Here is a 19,232-nt window from a genome sequence, read left to right as displayed (position 1 = left end):
ATGTTACAGCAACCTTCAAAACTCGACTTTTCAGTGGTTCATTGGCATTACCGAGAAGATAGAAACAATCTCTTTTCACACAGCAACCCCCTGCTTTGGAACCCCGTTAAGTCTACTCCTTACTTCTGGCAGCGTCTCCGTAGGCTCCTTACGGTGTTTTGATATACGCAGTCACGTTTTCCATGAGGAGAGAACATATCCTTCAATGCAAATAATGTTGGTTTTTCTCTTTCCTTAAGGGACTTATGGAAGAAAACAAGGTTCAGATAACCGTTCTGAACCCCAAGTCTGTGACCATGGGCCAGCTGTACGGGCAGTTTGACTTGGTGTCCCACGAGTGGTCCGACGGGGTCCTGGCCGTGAGCTTCCGAGCGTTCGCGGCGTCCGCGGTAAGAGCCCGCCTTGCCCGCCTTCTCCACGTGCGGGTTCAAAAAGGCTACGCTGGGTCTTGTGACCGCTGTCTGATCTTTTTCCAAGTTATTTCCAGCTAGACTTCTATTTTGACTTTAAGATGTTTACTGAAAGCGTGTTCCTGGATGCTTTGGTATTTCTGTGCGGAATAAAGATAGCACACGCAAGCACAACAGAGCCCGTGTTCCTGGGCACCTCCGACCCGGCAGTGCCCATCAGACCTGGTGGAAGACAGGAAGTAGACAGTCTGAGTGACGCGGCCCTCAGCCCCTTCGGTGACGTCATTTCTTTCTACACTCTGGGCTGCTGCGGCTGAAAACCTGCCTCGGTGCTTAGAGAACAAACATGCACGCCTTGGGAAAGGTCCAACGCCCAGCTAGCACTCTCCCTGTCGTGCGTGTTTGGAAGCGAAGGGGCTGCCGTGTGGAAAGCAGAAGGCGTGAGAGACATTGCAGCGCCGGCGTCCCTTCTGTGACCTGTTCTGTGGAGCCATTGCCTGTCACACTCAAAAGCAGAGTCGGTGACCAATTAGTGCTGGTCTGGCCCCAGCAGGCTCTTGTAGATGGTGATTTAATGGGAGTCAGCCTGTTTAAGCTGATACAGAAGAAGAGGCTTACACTAGGGACATCTAATCTTTTTTAAATCAGAGTTCCTATTTTATAAATGTCTTCCTTATCTTGGCTTCCACATACCCTATGTTTGGTGTTCTTTACTATTTAAAGGCCCAGTGGGCCATACCACGTGACTATAACCCACCATAGCTTTTATTGGAAAAAAGGCCATGGCAGAGACTAACGTAGGCTGGACTCTCCCAGGGCAGAGATGGTGCCCAGCATCAAGCGTTGAGAGTTTTCAGGATAGGTCATCACAAGGCACAAGTAAAACAGAAGTGGCCTTTGGGTCCCCTCTTGTCAAAGTGCCTGTGTTCAGACACAGTGGACCGTGACGCAGGCTTCTTGATGACATCAGCAGACACATTATTTGCACAGAGGTGGCCACAGGTACACAGTTACGTAGCTCACATTTCATTTTGCAGTAAACCATGCCCCATAAACACCAATCTCAACCAGGCTCAGTAGTTTGCTTAAGAACAGAAGGGCAGGCTGAAAAGGAAGTCCTCCAGACTGCGATGCTCAAGGTCACGTTTACAGGTGCTGTCCTTGAAGTGACAGGTAACCAGCACCAGCAGCTAAGAGCCTGAGGGAAGGTTATCCGGAATGATCCCCCAGGGATAGAGAAATACTCCTCCTTGCTGCCCTCCGGAGTTTTGAGCGCACAAGCACCTTCCTCACTGTGGACAGGGATGGCTCGGCCCTGGGGCAGCCCACAATCCTCTGAGTTGACCATGGGGACTGAGAATGTGGTAAGGACTTGAGTCTGTCCCCAGTGTGGCTTCCACTCAGATTAGCTGAAAGTAGGAGAAACATCACTTGCATACATAAGCAGATGGAATTATAAGAATCAGAAGGTTGCCTATTTTCTATACCGTGTTTATTTTCATATTTCTTAAATGTTTGTCAGACTGTTAAGCTGATTTTATACTATATATACACAACACTAATATTTATTATTACTGATGTTCTTGAACTTTGTGTGGATGTCATATTGATTTTAATATCCTAGACCAGTGGTTCTCAAGATGGGGGTCATGCCACCTTTGGGGGGGTAGTGAAGACTTTCACAGGGGTCAGCTAAGACTCTAGGAAAACGGGTGTTTACATTATGATTCATAACAGTAGAAAATTACGGTTCTGAAGTGGCAATGAAAGTAACTTTATGGTTGGGGTCACTACAACATGAGGAACTGATTAAAGGCTCACAGCATGAGGAAGGTTGAGAACCACTGCCTTATATATAGCATTATGAGACAATTCAGCCTAGGAGTGTGTGTGTGTGTGTGTGTGTGAGAGAGAGAGAGAGAGAGAGAGTGCATGTGTGTATGTGTGTGTGTGTGCGCGCGCGCGTGTGTGTGTGTGTGCGTGTGTGTGTGTGTGTGAGAGAGAGAGAGAGAGAGAGAGAGAGAGAGAGAGAATTCATTCCATAGAAGGAAGAAAAAATTGAGCATAGCACACAGAAGTCATTAACGCTATGAAAAATTTTCAGTAAAATTCATGATAAGAATGACCTATAAAACACGAAGAACAGGCAAATTTGAATGAACATTCTTTAGTATATTTGGTTCTAATATTTTGAAAGCATTTTACATAAATTTAGCCTCGGAAATACTAAAAAGATTTAATCAAGGTAGGATGTTATCGTTTTTTTTTTTTTTTTTTTTGACCACGGCATATGTAGGCTTTTTCATCTATGCTTGTGTGCGCAAGTGAATGTGTATGTGTGTATGTGTGTGTATGCTTTATTTAAAGGGGTCTTTTTATGTTTTCATGGTAAATCGACTCTCTTTGTCTTTTTAAATTTGGAGATAACATGACTGACCTGTTTGCTTCTCTCTATTCTGCCCTTCCTCCCGGGTGTATTTAGACTCCGGACCGGAAGTGGTTGATTTTTGACGGGCCGGTTGATGCGGTGTGGATCGAGAACATGAACACGGTGCTGGATGACAACAAGAAGCTCTGTCTGATGAGCGGGGAGATCATTCAGATGTCACCCCAAATGAATCTGATTTTCGAACCCATGGATCTGGAAGTTGCTTCTCCTGCCACCGTAAGTTCGCAGCTTCGGCATCTGTCTGTGGATCACGCAGTTTTCATAAATGTTTCTTTTCACTCAGCAGCTTTTCCTTTAAATTGGATGTCTTTGTACATTCCATCGTGGGCACGATCTATGATCCTGAAAGAACAGGCAAATCTGCTCACATACCTTGACAGATTTAGTAATTTAGCTGTTTTTCTCTTTTATCTGGAATCTTTTTGCAAGATCATATTCAAAAACTGAGATCATAAAATTATATTAAATTAAATCTTTGCTCCTATGAGGTTTGTATGAAGTAGGTGTCCTAAGTTATCTTAATGCCCAGTAAGAAGCCAGGTCTTGTGCTCAACCTTACGGGATTCTGCCCCAGTGATAATGGCACTAGGTTTTCTACCATTATGGGGAATCTGACGAATCAACAAAAGGCTTCCTAGAGCCGCTCACTGAAGTCAGTCCATATGACAGGTGCTGCCTATGGCCAAAGGAAGTTAATGATAAGGTTAGCAAAGGAACTAGTGATCTTTGTAACAACAACAACAACAAAAGAGAAATCCAGGACTAGGTGCCTGGAATGAGGTGTATGTCATGTGACCCCCAACTTCCATCTGTAAGAAGGTATCGGCCAGTTTATGATCACCCATCTCCTTGAGAAAATGTCCCTAGATCGACCTCAACTGACGACTGCCCCTTACCTGTCCTGTGAGCCGACTTTGTTGCTAACCGATGCCTGTCCTTCCAGGTTTCCCGGTGTGGCATGATTTACATGGAACCCCACATGCTGGGTTGGAGGCCGCTGATGGTGTCTTGGATCAACACTTTGCCACAGACGGTCAGCGTCATTCAGAGGGAGTTCATAGAAGGCTTGTTTGACAGAATGGTCCCTGTTTCTGTTGAATTTATTAGAAGGCATACGAAGGTAAGAGAAACGAAAGTTTTAAGATTATTTTTAAAAAAGAAAAACCTGAATTAATATATTATCTAATATATATAATTATAATATGTATATTAATATATTCATTTCGATGTGTTTTTTAAAGCTATTTTTTTAAGCGGGTTTGACGGGAGCTTTTTTTTTTTCCATTTTGATCTTTTTGTTTTCTTTGTTGCAAATCTTTTCTGTGTAACCCACATGGGCCTGGAGCCCAGGTTGGGCTGTAACATGCAGTCTCTCTGCCTTTGCCTCCCAAGTGCTATGATTACAGGCATATGCCAACACTCCTTGCTAAAACCTTAGCTCAGACTAAAATAAAAAGATGTGAATTCATACTGTTATTCTCGAAAAACATAAAAAGTGTAACATCTTAGAATTTGAGCCAGTGTTATCAGTGTAATTATTCTCTCTTAAAAACAAGCAAATCTGAAAGGCTTGGATACTAAAATATCCAAGATGTTAGCTCTCATTTCTGGCGAGCAGTTGTATATTCCATTTTCATGTGCATGTGTGTGCTTGCGCATGTGTGCATTTGTTTTCTAAAACAAATCCTTGATAGAAGGACATTAAAGGAAATAGGGACATCGTGGCAAGCACAGGCGAGGAAGAGCCCACAATATCTCGGGCAGTGGTGGAGGAATGGGAGATACTGGGTGTCCCCTGCGCTTTCAGAACCTTGGCTGGTACCTGTGTATATGACAAACAGGAAGTGACCATGCTCCAAACCATCTAAACAAGCATGCTCTGCCAAGCAGAATACAGCAATTTGTGTTTGTGTACAGAATTTGTGTTTCTTTTTCCCTCAGATAATGTAAGTAAAGAAATGAATGTTCTATGTCGCAGGCATGTACCTTGGCCATACAGCAAAACCAAACCTTCATGTAAACGTCCTGACATCCTCTGATTTCTGTTCTTTCTATAGAAGTTATGAATGGCTATTGGGGTAATAGGTGTCTGCCTACGAGGGGCCCTTTGTGTCTGAGCCTTCTATCAGTTTCAATCCCACGTTAGCCATTCCCGGTGTCTTCACGTTTTATGAGGCTGGGTGGTTCAGTAGAAAGCCTGCCACTTCTGGTCTTCAGAGATGACGTCACAGGGCGAGCTTTCCCTTGCTAACCACCAAGGGGTGCAACTCTGAAGCCTGGAACAGAGCTGCTGGAAGGAAAGCTAGTGGGTGCTACTGAGAACACTGTTCTAGGAGCTGTGTGTGTTTCCTGGATTATAAATTGGAATACTGACATGCCCCAGATGTAAGGCGCACCAGACATGTGCAGATCAGACATCTGTCGAGGAGTCGAGCTTACTGTAAGTACAGCTGTGGATTGTAAGCTGATCTCTAAGTGGGGTTTATTTATTAAGCACTGCACATAAGTAAATTGAGTGTCATTTTTGATTTTTTTCTTATAGTTTGATTTATAAGATTAATAAAGGATAGAGAAACACATGCCAATAATTTTTTTAACTTGAGGTTTTTTGTTTTTTTTTTTTTTTTTTTGCTTGTGAGCTTTTATAAAAGACACATAGCACTGGCGGTTGAGAAGGCTCAGTGGCTAAAAGCACCTGCCCTGTTAACCTCACAACCTGAGCTCTGTTCTGGACTCACAAAGAGTCAAACGTGACAGGTGCCACTGAAATATTAGCATCTGTATGGGAAGATGGGAAAGAGTAAGACCATCCTCCCCCACAGCTCACAGGCAGCTAGTCTAGGCATAGAGAGGCCTCTAGAAGGTAGGAAAAGAAAGCCAACTCCTGGGGTACATGGGTACCCCAGTACCTGCATGTCACACGCCCACGTCATACTCCTAGCAGTAAAAGGGGTACACATTACTGAAGTGTGACAGTCGTTCCAGGCAAGGACTGAACATGGACCTCAGTTTCCCTTCATAAACGAGAGTCACAAGAGCCCCGTTTCTGTGCCTCGTAGGCTTAATGAAGCTCTGTCAACAGGAGCCGCTGGCGTGCTGGTCCTTGGCTTCTTTGTTTACAGGCTCTTCCCTTCTGATTCCTCAGGAGCTCTCTCCTACCTCAGACACGAACTTGGTCCGCTCCTTAATGAACCTCATAGACTGCTTCATGGACGACTTCGCTGACGAAAACAAACAAAAAGAAAGGAACGATAGGGAAACGTTCTCTCTGCTTGAGGTAAGACGGCCCATAGTTCTCTGCCTTGCAGTAGAAAAACGCATCTCTGGCTTTCTCCAAAGCCTCTTAATCGGTCAGACCAGCTTGCACCTGAAGTTGGACACGGGGAAGCTGTGCAAGCCTAGGAGGGAGGTAGATCCGAGCCCCAGACGCGGAGCCCGAGGGCAGTGCTAGCGAAACCACGCTGGTGGCGGTCTGCCATTGAAACCACACGTCCTGGCAGCCGCAGGAGCTTCTCCGTCACAAACCGCCTTTTCCCCAAACTGTGACTTAATGTTTTTCCACTTTGACTTTTGTCATTTTTGTACAGGAACAAGTTTATAATTTGGGGAGATGGGATGTATGAAGGTATATAAATATATTTGAGGTTGAAATACTCATTTATTTTTTAATATTGAAGACCGACTTCAAGACCTCATGAGTGCTAGGCCAGTGGTCTACCATTGAACGGTATCTTAAGACTGAAAAGCAGACTTGAAAATAGTGATAGGGGACCGGAGAGATGGCGCAGTGGTTAAGAGCACTTGCCGCTCTTGCGTGAGGACCAGAGTTCAGTTCCCAGCACTTCAGGCAGCAGGAAAAAGCTGCTTACAGGGGCCGCTGTCGGCCTCTGTGTTCGTGTCCCACACAGGCAGACATTTGCATGTAATTTAAAACTAATAGAAAGCCATAAAAAGTAGTGATGTAGGTATCAACCTTAGAGAGTTTCAGATAAAAATACTGATATACTGCTAATGACAGTACTTCTAAGTCGGCCAATCCGTAATTCTTACAACTCATATTCTATGAAAAACAAGTTAAGTTACCTTGTAATTTCGGGGCAAGTATTTTTCGAAATAGTTTTCACATAAGCTGGATGTTATGTGGATGGGATTAAAGGCAGAACCTTCCTTAGCATGGTTGTGGTTGTTTGTTTTAGCATTTAGATGGAGACTTGGCTGTTCAAGCCCGCACACTCTCACTGGATGCTTGTAGGATAGCGAACATAGTTCATCCAGTTAAGGCTGAGCTAGTAGTATTTCACACAAACATTAGAAATCGGTTTTGTTTAAACTCAACACATCTGCATCAAAATTGAAAGGTGAGCATGTCTGGGCTTCTTGCCTTTCAGAGTTAACTCGATGCTCCTCGAAAGATCAGGCACCAGGGTAAGTTTGAAACATGTGATTTATAGAATTACCTTTGTGCCAGGAGTTGGTGGCGCACGCCTTTAATCCCAGCACTGGGGAGGCAGAGGCAGGTGGATCTCTGTGAGTTCGAGGCCAGCCTGGTCTATAGGAACTAGTTCCAGGACAGGCTCCAAAGCTACAGAGAAACCTTGTCTCGAAAAACAAAACAACAACAAAAAAAATTGTCTTTGCAAGATTTGCCTTGACTTGAATGTATGCTCCGTATGGCATTACTTTAAAGACTTTAAAGGACATAGTTTGGGGGACATTAATTTTCATAGAATCCTTAGATGACCTACTATTCTCCCAGCAGCTCACGTGTCTCCTACCAGAGACATCACTCTGGCTGATCTGGTTTAAACCACACGGGAGGCGGAGCGGCTCTTTAATTGGCCTTTATCTCCTCATCTCTCCACTGCAGGGCATTTTTCTGTTTTCCTTGATCTGGTCTGTCGGTGCTTCTTGTACAGATGACGACCGTTTGAAATTCAGTAAGATTCTCCGAGAGCTAATGGAAGGTCCCATTTCAGACCTAACGCGGAATAAGTTCAAATTACTGAGCGGTACTGAACAGACATCCTCAAAGACATTAACAGTGCCGTTTCCTGAGAAGGGGACAATTTATGATTATCAGTTTATTCCAGAGGTGAGTTCTGAGGCAGGACGCCTCAGTGCAGCCTGGCAGATTCGGCTGAGACGTAGCCTGTAGTGGCTCTGGACTAGTCCCTCGCTGCTCACATGAATAAACAGCATGAAATAGAGGAAGGCGTGCCGGCTTTGCAGTCAGACACCCTGAGTTTTAGTCCTAGGGAAATTGCTTTCTTCCTGAACAATCTTGGTTGGACAAGTTAATTTTCTTGAATTTAGTTTTCCTCGGTGATCAAATGTCCTGATACCCAATTTCCAATTTTGCCTATTAAGTATGATTACACATTGTGGTACCTAGCCCAGCACGTTGAACACGCTACCCAAGGCCGTCCCTTGGAGATCCAAGTGTGTGTGTTAGCACCCTGCCGGCCCCGGACTGGGAGGCGAGTTCTGGCCGTTGGTCCTGTAACTTCCACAAACTTTGTGCGTTGGACAACTTTAGGAGTAGCAGAGAATTTAAACACATACAAACTCAGTAGAATTGGAGTCATGCTGGGTAATCTCTGGGTGGTTCCTATCCTTTCTTTCTACTTAATAGAGAGGAAACTTTTCTTGGCACTGGTGTTTCTCCAGTACAGTTATCTCCTAGACCTTCCTAAGCCTAGCAGGATGCTTTTCAGACTAACGTGTTTCACTTTTATAAATGCTGCTTTGGTGAAACTTCTTAGACGCAAGTTAAGGAAGGTCTGCACATCTGATTATTTCTTTGAGATACGTTTTTACGAGTTTCTAATTTTCATAACCCTTGAACTGTACTGTTAACCTCATTCTACGAGGAGTTCTTCTTCTTCATCCCGCCCAGCACGTATCTGCTAATATCTTTTAAAATTGTTCCTAACCCTGGAACTTCCAGAGAGACACTTCCTATGGAGGGAACTGGGACTCAGAACTTGTGAGTGGTCCCTCTACGATCATAGCCTCTAAATGATCGGCCACTTCCAGGTTGCGGATTCTTAATTCTTCCTTTCCCAGATGAGGTCAAAGATGTATGTTTGAGTAGATTATCAAGATCATGAAAAGGAACTCTTTTTCTCACGCGAACTCGGTGCCCTCCACAGCGTCTTCAGTAAATGTGTAACTCATTACCAGAAGACGTAAAAATGAATGAGCTACAGGGCTCAGCGTGAACCCGTATCCTCTTCAGAAGAGCGTCATGCTGTCGTCTAGGCTCAGGGGGCGTGATGGGAAGACCAAACGGATGAGACAGCTGTTGTCTAGTGTAGCCACCAGTGAGGAGCGGCTGTGGGTAATTGACAGTGCCAGGGAAGGATGGGCCTGCATCTGATGCATTTTGAATCACCAGGAGTTTATTTATGATTCTGTGCTAAGGCTAGATAACGCAGTATTATTTTTCCAGAGAAAATACAATTTTAAAACTTTATGATAAGAATCAAGCTATATGATTCACAAACTCATTGGATGCAAGTAGGCAGCGTAATAATTCACCATAACCACAAATTGGGAAACCTTACTATACCGCAATGCAGTATGAATGTAATTAATACAGCTTAGTTGTTATATTAATTACTTAGAATTACATTTATAAATTTTCATAAAATAAGCCTTGCCTGAAAGAAGCATAAGCATTAAGTGATATACAGTTAACCTCTAGGGAAATTATAGCCTGTTTTTGTTACCATATTAAATAAAAATTCTTTACTCTTTGCCCATTGATTCATCAGATTTTATCAATGTGATTAGAGACTCCAGTATTGATGACTGGGTTGTAGCTGTGGCTTCAGAACATTTGAAATGTCTGAACTTTGTCATCTCGGTTTTATTTACACGGAAGCCCAGTTTCTCCTCAACTTCCATATGAAATTTAACTTTCAGCCTGAGAGGATAATTGTTTTAAAGAATGAAATAAACACGTAGATATCAGAATTTAATTGGTCTTGACCTTTACCACAGAGGCACGGAAGTACAAAGCTTGTTTTATAACTTTGACTCTTTGCTGTAAACAGGGCTTGGGAAGATGGGAACAGTGGATAAAGAAATTAGGAGATGCTCCCCCAATTCCCAAAGATGTCCAGTTTAATGAGATCATTGTGCCAACTCTAGACACGATCCGCTACTCTGCACTAATGAACTTGCTGACCACTCATCAGAAGCCTTCCATATTCGTCGGCCCGACTGGAACGGGAAAGAGTGTTTATATCATTGTGAGTATTGCAGAAATGTAATGTATCTGATCAAGCATGGACGCTCTCCTGAGAATGATAATTTTAAGGTTGGCTTCGTTTAAAAATATACTCAACTATTTTGTTGTTTAAATAACAGGGAATTTGGGAGTAATCGTCTTTTATTTTAGAAAACGCACGAAAATGTGCCTTTTAGGAAAAGGAAAATGCTAGCTATTTTGTCTCTTTTGGGCTGCCTTCATTGGGTTATGATGTTGTTTTCTGTCCCTAAATCACTGTCCCATTCATTTTGATATTCTAATAAGAACTCATTTAGTATAGAATTAGGTCTCTTGGAAACCATTTTAGTAATTAGACCTGACCAGGGTTGCTTTTCTGACTATTCTACATCTGATGGTGACTTTGTAGGAGAGGTGGACTTGCCAGTGTGATTCCTGATGGAACCAGCTGCTAGTGATTGTCATGCTAGCTGCCACGAGAGACACAGCTGGGGAAGGGGAGGGAAGGTGCCTTTGCCCGACTCTCTTCCATCCAGGTTCCTGGGCCTCCCGCTCTCCTCCAGTGTTGGACAGGATTTGTTTCTGGTTCTTCATTCATCTTAATTTCTACCAAATCCTTTAATCATTCTGAAGTGTATTTGGGTATATGCTGGCTGTCCTGCTTTTATTGAGGAAGACTCTGAGAAAAACACAACGTTTTTTTTCCATGTATGCCTCTGTCAGATTCAACCCAGGCAATGGATTTTACTGGTATTAAAAACATTACTTTTCATAAAATGATATCTGCCTATACCCCTGTTGGTGAAGGAGCGCAGCACTAACCCTTGCCTTCCAGCAAACACTGCTTGAACTACACTGAGGTCACTCAAGTCCAACTTACAGGAGGGTAACTGGGCCTGGAGAGCAGCAGAACTGCACAGCTAGCAGAGGCCTCGACTACTCAGAGACAAACACACTCTGGGGGGCCACAAAATCCCACAGCTCACCCTGTTTGGGCGCTGGGGACCTGGAATTGAGTGCACCCAGGCCGGTGGGAGGTCCCCTCCTTCATTTGACTGCCTGGGGCAAGGTAGGCCTTTGTCAGAGAGCTGCTTGGCCTGCAAGGGGACCTGACAGTCTGCCAGAGGATCCATCATTCTTTGGGGTCCAGGAGAAAGGCTAACGACTGGAATACAATCACAGTCCATGGAGGTAACAAGAAATTTGTTTTTTGCCTGAGTGTTGCCCACTACTTTGAGCCAAGATACTACTAGACATGTATATAAGAAAGCTAAAAGTGACAATCAGTTTTTGTAAAGTGATTTATGGATTGTGTTCATGCTTTAAATTAGATGAATCTTTCAAATAATCTCTAGGTTCTGACAAACACACTCTGGATTCTTGTCCCTCACTAAGGCTGGAAGCCTAACCTCTCAGTCCTCGCTGCTCCCTGTGATGAAATATGTGTGCTATTAACGTGATTGTGAAAATCAGAGAAAATCCATCCATGCAGGGCAGCTGGGCAGGTAGTGGTGCCCTGTTGGCATGGCAACGTGTTCCCTATTCCTTCCTTCCCTCCCATTTTTTTTGACTCGTCAGGTTCAACTCAAGTTTGTCAGCGGTGACGCTTAGTGTGTGTTCTGAAATGCCGAAACGTCTCAGCTGTGGCTCACTCTGTTCTCTCCTGTCCTGTAGAATTTCCTTCTAAATCAGCTCAATAAGGACATTTACAAACCTCTGATAGTTAACTTCTCAGCTCAGACGACAGCGGCTCAAACACAGAACATCATCATGTCGAAGCTGGACAAGAGGCGGAAAGGCGTTTTCGGCCCTCCTTTAGGCAAGAGGATGGTAATGGCTTTTCTTTCTCTTCCGTGTTTGCTCTGTCACTAGTCTAGTAGTAATACTGGTATTATCCATGTCCCCTGCTACAGTCAGAACAAGGAAAACTAATATTCTAAAGAGTTGATGTGTTTGTTTATAAAATGATTTATTAGTGTGTATGTGTGTGTGTGCATGAAAGAGAGACACACAAACACAGAGAGAGACAGAGAGAGAGAGAGAGACAGAGACAGAGACAGAGACAGAGACAGAGACAGAGACAGAGAGAGGGGGGCAGGAGTGTGTCTGGGAATAAGAAGACAATGGTTCTCTCCTCTATGTATTCTGGAACCTAGCTCGGGACATTAGGCTTGACTGTGGGTGCCCTGATCCTCTGAGACACCTCTCTGTCTCATTGGCTCTTTTCTTTTAAATGAATTTTTTCATTTATGATTTTCCCAGGCTGGGGCCATAGCATAACTAGTGGAGTATTTAGCTAGTAGGCACAGAGCTCTGAATTTGTGGTAGCAAAAGCCTGTGCTCCCAGGCTTCAGAAGATGGAGACAAATATAAGCGGAGACTGCATGTCCATTTCCTGGCCGCCCAGACCTGAAACTATATTAATTACAACAGTGTTTAGCCAATGGCTCAAGCTTATTGCTAGCTACCTATTACATCTTAAATGAACCCATTTCTGTGTATCACCACCAGATTGTGGCCTACCAGTAAAGGTCCCGTGTCCTTCTCCTTTGGCAGCTACATGGCATCTGCCTAACTCCACCTGCTTTCTTCCTGCTTTCAGTTTAGTTTTCCCACCTTGCTATATTCTGTCCTGCCATAGGCCAAAGCAGCTTCTTTATTAACCATTGGTAATAAGACATATTCACAGCATGCGAGGGAGAATCCCACATCCGGCGAGGTTGTTGGAAATTCAAGGTCTTTCTTGGATACATAGAGAGTTCAAGGTCAATTTCCTAAAACAGGTCCTGTTTGTTTTAGGAACTTCCTCTAACTGGTAGCATTTGTGTGACGCTGAACATTTTGGTATTGTTTGTAAGTGGTTGTTTTTATGACCTGAAAACAAAATGTTGATATGAAAAATTGGATTGTAATTTCTGTACTGACATTCCTAGCATATTTAATGCTTGCTTTTCTTTTAGAACACTCTCTACCAAAGCTCTTATTTATGTTTCTTTGCATAGAACCCCTTGTCAGCTGAATCTTCTGCACTTCAAGTGTGCTCACCTACGGGCACTCCTCTGTGCTATTTAACAAGTCAAAGTGTTTCACAGGGAAAAGGGTATCTTGAGAGGCAAATAGCATAAAATGGATTTATAAGCTTTGAACCAACAATGTATAAATGAGAAGGTCTCCTTACTTCTATAGAAGTCTAAAGATAGTATTCTTATTTGAAAAAGAAACCATCACTTCTCAGATATATACTTTATATCTGTTAAGAATACAGACTAATAATCTGCCTGGCATCATTTATAAAATTGGGCTCTACGTCAAGTACTAATACTTTCTTTTCTAGTCTTTTATTTATTTATTATTCTTTTCGAGACTGTGTCTCACTTTGTAGCCCTGGTTGGCCTAGAACTCACTATATAGACCAGACTGGCTTCAAACTAAGAGATCTCCTGCCTCTGCCTCCCAAGTGCGAGAATTATAGGCATGTGCCACCATAAGGGGTTGAAGTGTGCCTCTTTTCTAATGTTTTTCCTATTTCTCTCTTAGGTTGTCTTTGTAGATGATGTCAATATGCCTGCACGGGAGGTCTACGGGGCTCAGCCTCCCATCGAGTTACTCAGACAGTGGCTCGACCACTGGAATTGGTACGACCTCAAGGACTGCTCTGTGATTAAGCTAGTGGACATCCAGATCATGTGCGCCATGGGCCCTCCAGGTATGCGTCCCGAGTCTGTGGCCCCCAAGAGAGAAGACCACCCCAGCTGTATCTAAAGATATGGCTGGAGAAAGGCGGAGAAACCCAATCGAACAATCCTGAGTTACAGTGCTTGGGGAATGTATTTTCAAGTCTGTTTCCACTGAAAGCTAACGGAATGTACCACTACAGTTAATTTCATAAAATGGGTGGCCCTGGTTGGAACATTGGCCGACCAATGCTTCCAAACCTTTTAGTATTTTCTGGAAGTTGACCCCCATGTCCTACCCCTGCATAGTCTCCCAGGGTCAGCTGGCATCCACCCCTGTGCCATTCTTGAAGCATCAGTTCTTCCGTATCAGTGCACACCTCTTCTCTGGATTTAAAGTTTGCTAAGAAGAATTAAAATAGTGAGAACCCAGAGAGAAGAGCTCTTCAGTCCCCTTTACGTTTTCAGAGAGAAGTTGGCAAACCAAGCTAGTCTTGATACGCCTCCAACAACTTGATTCTGCTAGCTGGGGACCTTTTACTCCTTCTTTCTGCCTACAATCTGACACCTACTGAAAAAACTTCTCTGAATATACTGCTTCAGCGTATATACACAATATATGCTAAAACTATTATGTGCTTTTAAAAGCACTTCTCTACCAATGAGTATAAGAGAAAAATCCCGTTGTCAAGTAACTGTTACTGTCTGGGCGTTTTGTTTGTCGGCCTGAGGGCTGGACCCAGAGTCTAGGGTATGCTAAGCCTTTGTTGTTCCCTAAGCTTTGACCCCAGGCCTATATACTTTAAATACGATACAGTTCTGTGATGTAAATGTTAAAGGCTCTGTCACTTATGGAAGTCTTATGTTTGAAAATGTGATCACTATTTATGGAAGTAAGACATTCTCCAGATTCTTAAAATTGTAAGTAGCCAGCCAAGTGGCGGCGTGCACTTGTAGATTGGCCTCACAGGAAGTCAGTCAAGGTGTGGGGGAGGAATTAGGATAAAATAACCAAACTGAGTTCACTCAAGTCATTCAGTTAAAAAAAAAAATCCCATCAAGTTTGAGTGGAAATAGTTTTGATATTAGTGTCTCCCCAAACAGTTAATTACATTTAATTCTTTCTGTGTGACATGAATTTATCATCTTCTAAGTTAAATTGCCAAGGAGCGAAGAAGATACTTTGGCATTATTCTAGCAATATTAAGAATTATCCTTTCCTGAGCTGGGCGGTGGTGGCGCACGCCTTTAATCCCAGCACTTGGGAGGCAGAGGCAGGCGGATCTCTGTGAGTTCGAGGCCAGCCTGGTCTACAAAAAGAGTTCCAGGACAGCCAGGGCTACACAAAAGAACCCTGTCTCGACAAACAAATAACAAACAAGGAATTATGCTTTCTAATCCTTAGGCGGTGGCCGCAATCCAATAACCCCTCGCTACGTGAGACATTTCAATATCGTCACCATCAATGAGTTTAGCGACAAGTCCATGTTCACAATCTTCTCCAGAATCTTGACCTGGCACCTAAGGACCTGGTAGGTAATTCAGGATTGCTCGGCTTCTTCTTAAAAAATATAAAAAAAATTAGGAATATATCCTATGAGTCACATTTATTACATGCTCTTGTGAAAGCCTCCCCAGACAGAGAAAGGTGACAGGAGATGTCACTGTCCTCCATTCCTTAGGGCGGTCACTAAATTCTGCTCCTTGCTTCTCTTGAGTTTTTGTAACCGAGAACGATTAAGGTTGGAAAGAAGGGTCCAGCTTACGCTGTAACTTGGATGTCCTCCCAGGGGAGCCTTGCGTTCCACATGGGGGTTCCCGAGCCCACCTTTCTCTACTCTCACCAAGAGAGTAGAGACTTGAGCCTACTCTCTGAGGAAATGGTTCCCAGCTGTAGGGATTCAGTTCTAACCCAGGAGATGAGTGGTCGTCAGGGATCCGTTACCTGGCTCTTAACCATCCTGACTCCCTGAAGCCCATTCCTGGAGAATTGTTATTTCCTGCCCAACCCAACGGTGATGGAACAAACACCTGGCTTCTTGCTGAGCCAGGAGTTGAATGCAGCCAGTCTTTCCCAATGGACTTTATTCTATCCTAATCACATATTTTGCCTCTCTTATTATTCTATTTTTGGTAATTTTTTGGTAACGTTTATTCTTTTTTCTGGAAGCACATATTTCTTTATGGATCCTATTTGTATAAAATTGAGAATACCAAAGAGCGTACCAGCTAGGGAGGGTTTGGCTTAGCGTATGGTGGTGTTTGCCTGGTTCTTACGCGTTTGTGCACAGCTGAAATCCACAAAGTTCGCTGATCCTGCTGAATTCACAGGGTTCCTTTGGACAAACCACAGAATACTGAGTGGAGCACTTCTTGAAAAGAAGCAAACTCTAGAATAGTTAGAAGTGGGAATTTTATAAGCCAGATTGCTTCGATCACAATTGAAAATGTTACACTAATCACCTGAGTGCTAGTAGCGGGATATTGTGTTTGCTAACTCTTTTTCTGGCAATTTTTTCCCCCTGAAGTTATAAGTTTCCGGATGATTTTCTGGATTTGACCACACAGATTGTGAACGGCACAATGGCCTTATACAAGGATGCCATGAAGAACCTCTTGCCTACCCCGGCTAAGTCTCACTACCTGTTCAACCTTCGCGATTTCTCCCGCGTCATTCAAGGTGTTTGTCTCTCGAGACCAGAAACAGCAGAGAATAAAGAGGCCATTAAACGCCTGTGGGTCCATGAGGTAAAATTCCATATCGGCCCAATGTGGTCACAAGGGAGCAAGAGCTCGGCGCCAGTAGCTGAGTAGAAAGGAATACTCAGTAGTGCGCGTTGTCGAGGCTCATTTAGGTGTTTGAAGTTGCGTAGGCCATGGCCATGGTAAATTTTAGAGTATTTAATACCTGAAATTTTTGAGTATTTAATGTCTAATCTTGCATTTTGACTTATAGGCTATCTCGAAGTAGGAGCTAATTTCAGCCTTTCAGCATCTTAGCCCTCCCCAGTTCTTGTTAAAGCGTCATCTGTGATAGCACAACTCCAAGCAGGTGGTTCTAAAGCAGTGGCTGCATCCGTTTGCATCGTGTATTTGTAGATGTCCCAGCGAGAACAAAACTGTGCAGCAAAACCTGTCAGGATTCCTAGTCTGAGCACACAGAAGCAATCTCTCCATTCTCTTGGGAGTAAGGCGAGGATATCCTCTTCCTTCTTTCTGTCCATGTTCATTTTCTTCCAAACACTTGGAAGGAGGAGGGAAGAGAGAAATCACCAAATGTGACTCATTGAAAATCATAGTTTGATATTTTAAATGGTCACTGAGGCTACAGAGAAGTGGAGAGAAAACACCTGGTCCCACCCTATTTTCCATATATGAATAATATAGTCATTTGAATCTTTAATAAAGTAGCTAAGAGACCTACCAGTTGGGATATGCTGCTATACTAAATCTGCGTGGTACCGTCAGAACGATTTGAAAGATACAAACCAGTTTCCCAAGGCACTCTAGATACAATATTTGAGATCCTAAATCCTTACAAATGCCAATCTGAATCTGAGCGGCCCTCCCCTGCACTTGGAAGTTATGGCTGCAGCAAAGTTAAAGCTGTTCTTTGGAAAGACTGACCTGGCAATCCCACCACCCTTGACTGTGGCTGGGTGTGTCTCACATCTGGGGGTGGGGACAGAGGCTCCAACTTCAGTGAGCCAGTGAGCCACAGAACTATTCCGGAAGCAAGAGCTTGCGCCAAGGGAGCCTGGCAGTCACAGAAAGCGCGCACCTTCTGTTAGAACACGGCCTGTCTCTCACAGATACCCTGAAGAGGTCGGCCGTGCCTCCCTGCAGCTCTCCCAGGGACAGAGAGTTAAGAAGCAGTGTGTGGGGACTTGAAAGTTCTCCATGGACGGTTCCCGACTTTTCTCTGCTCTGTGTCACAAACACTGTGGTGTGCAAGTCCCCTCCAGTTCCTGAAACTGATAAACTTCTGATTTTCATCTCTTTCTGGGATCTGCTGGTGGGGGCGGGGCTCTGACAACTGCTCTCTGAGGAGGCTCCTCTCTGCTCCCCCTCCCTCTCCAGCCTCCCCCTCTTTCTTTTATTCTCCTTCAAGAAGCCGCTCTCCAGATTTTAAAGGGAAGCTCCTCCTTCCTTTGGAGACATCATTTTGTTTAGATTCCATCTGTTGTTTTGCTTTTGTCTAATGCTGCTTCTTCCACCTCGAGGCCCGAGCATGACTTTGCGTCCCTTCCTTTCCCCTAATAAACTAGAGCTTCTGTAGTGAATTCTGCTCTAGTGTCCCCTCTAAGTCTGATGCGGCAGCTTTCATCGATGTCTTATTATAGCTGTTCTGTTTAATACCTTCTTTGGGGGGAGGAGGCACTTTAGCCAAGAACCTTTAGACCGAGCAGCTTATCAGTGACAAGCGTTTCATTCCAAACCTTCCGAGAGGCCACGATGTACTGAATCTGGGCAGAGACGCATGTAGTGTCTGTGGAGAGCCTGTTTCCTTGTTTGCGGACAGGGCTTTCTCTCTGTGTTCACATGGCTGGAAATGGTGGGGTGCTGTCCGGTTTCTGTGTGTGACATTAATCTGCTTATGAGCATCTGCCCCATAACCTAATTACGGAGCGCTATCCACCAGTCCCAATCCCACCACCATCGTCTGGGTGGGAGGATTTCAACACAGAAATTTTGCAGTTAAGTAAAGATTTAGAACACGACAGCATTTCATCACGAACCAATCTTATTCTAGGAGACATCTAGAATTTTCCGCCTCATGAGTTCTTCCCTTTATCATCCTTTCTGCATTATTTTCTTCCCATTATATAAAGGCTTGCGGCCATTGCTTAGATATATTCTTATGACACAAGTCACCCAGCCCCATAGGGTTACTAATCATTACTTCGGTTTATTTTTTTTTCGTTGCACTTAGCACCACCTGACACATTTTAAACTCTTTGTTTGTTTGCTGCCTTTGTCATTGTATCAGCCTTTGCTCATCAGTTCCTTTCGCCAGAGCCTGGCCTGTAACGAGTGCTCAGTAGCTGCTGGTGAATGAGGACGTAAAGAGGGGAGGCAGGCAGAATGGATATTGCGTAATCGACCTTATCGCGTGGGACTGGACATGCCACGGAGTAGGTTATAGATACCGGTATATGTGTGACTCAACCAGCTTTTAGCCGTTTCCAGATTCCATCAGATTATTGGCTGTTAGCAATCACTAATATAGTTCTTTGGACATTTAACAAGGCTCATAACAGAAACAAACTTGTAATATTAATGATGATTTTATATTCTCCCACATACACGCTTCTCTGTGGAAGTTCAGTGTTTTAGTCCAGTGGGGCCCAGTAGTTTGGGTCCCTGTATCCCTTCCCCTCAGGGTGTTTGGAGGGCTTCCTGTCGATGTGGAGCTACTGGACCTAGCCACCTCCCTGCCTCAGATCCTGCCTCCGTGATGTCCC

General features: G+C 44.0%; 1 protein-coding gene across 1 annotated transcript in view; it reads left to right on the top strand.

Moving 5' to 3' along the window:
- Positions 1-19,232, top strand: part of Dnah7 (dynein axonemal heavy chain 7) — a 218,972-nt gene that overhangs the window by 100,503 nt on the left and 99,237 nt on the right. Inside the window, exons 31-40 of the mRNA XM_038315400.1 lie at positions 240-389; positions 2,893-3,075; positions 3,803-3,979; positions 6,005-6,136; positions 7,727-7,951; positions 9,918-10,115; positions 11,768-11,923; positions 13,631-13,799; positions 15,173-15,299; positions 16,296-16,515. Of these exons, the coding sequence (XP_038171328.1) occupies positions 240-389; positions 2,893-3,075; positions 3,803-3,979; positions 6,005-6,136; positions 7,727-7,951; positions 9,918-10,115; positions 11,768-11,923; positions 13,631-13,799; positions 15,173-15,299; positions 16,296-16,515 (1,737 nt within the window). The remainder of the gene's footprint in view (positions 1-239; positions 390-2,892; positions 3,076-3,802; positions 3,980-6,004; positions 6,137-7,726; positions 7,952-9,917; positions 10,116-11,767; positions 11,924-13,630; positions 13,800-15,172; positions 15,300-16,295; positions 16,516-19,232) is intronic.

This window comes from Arvicola amphibius, chromosome 18 (genome assembly GCF_903992535.2).
Source record: "Arvicola amphibius chromosome 18, mArvAmp1.2, whole genome shotgun sequence".
In the NCBI taxonomy this organism is placed as follows: domain Eukaryota; kingdom Metazoa; phylum Chordata; class Mammalia; order Rodentia; family Cricetidae; genus Arvicola; species Arvicola amphibius.
This window is presented reverse-complemented; position numbering and strand designations above follow the sequence as displayed.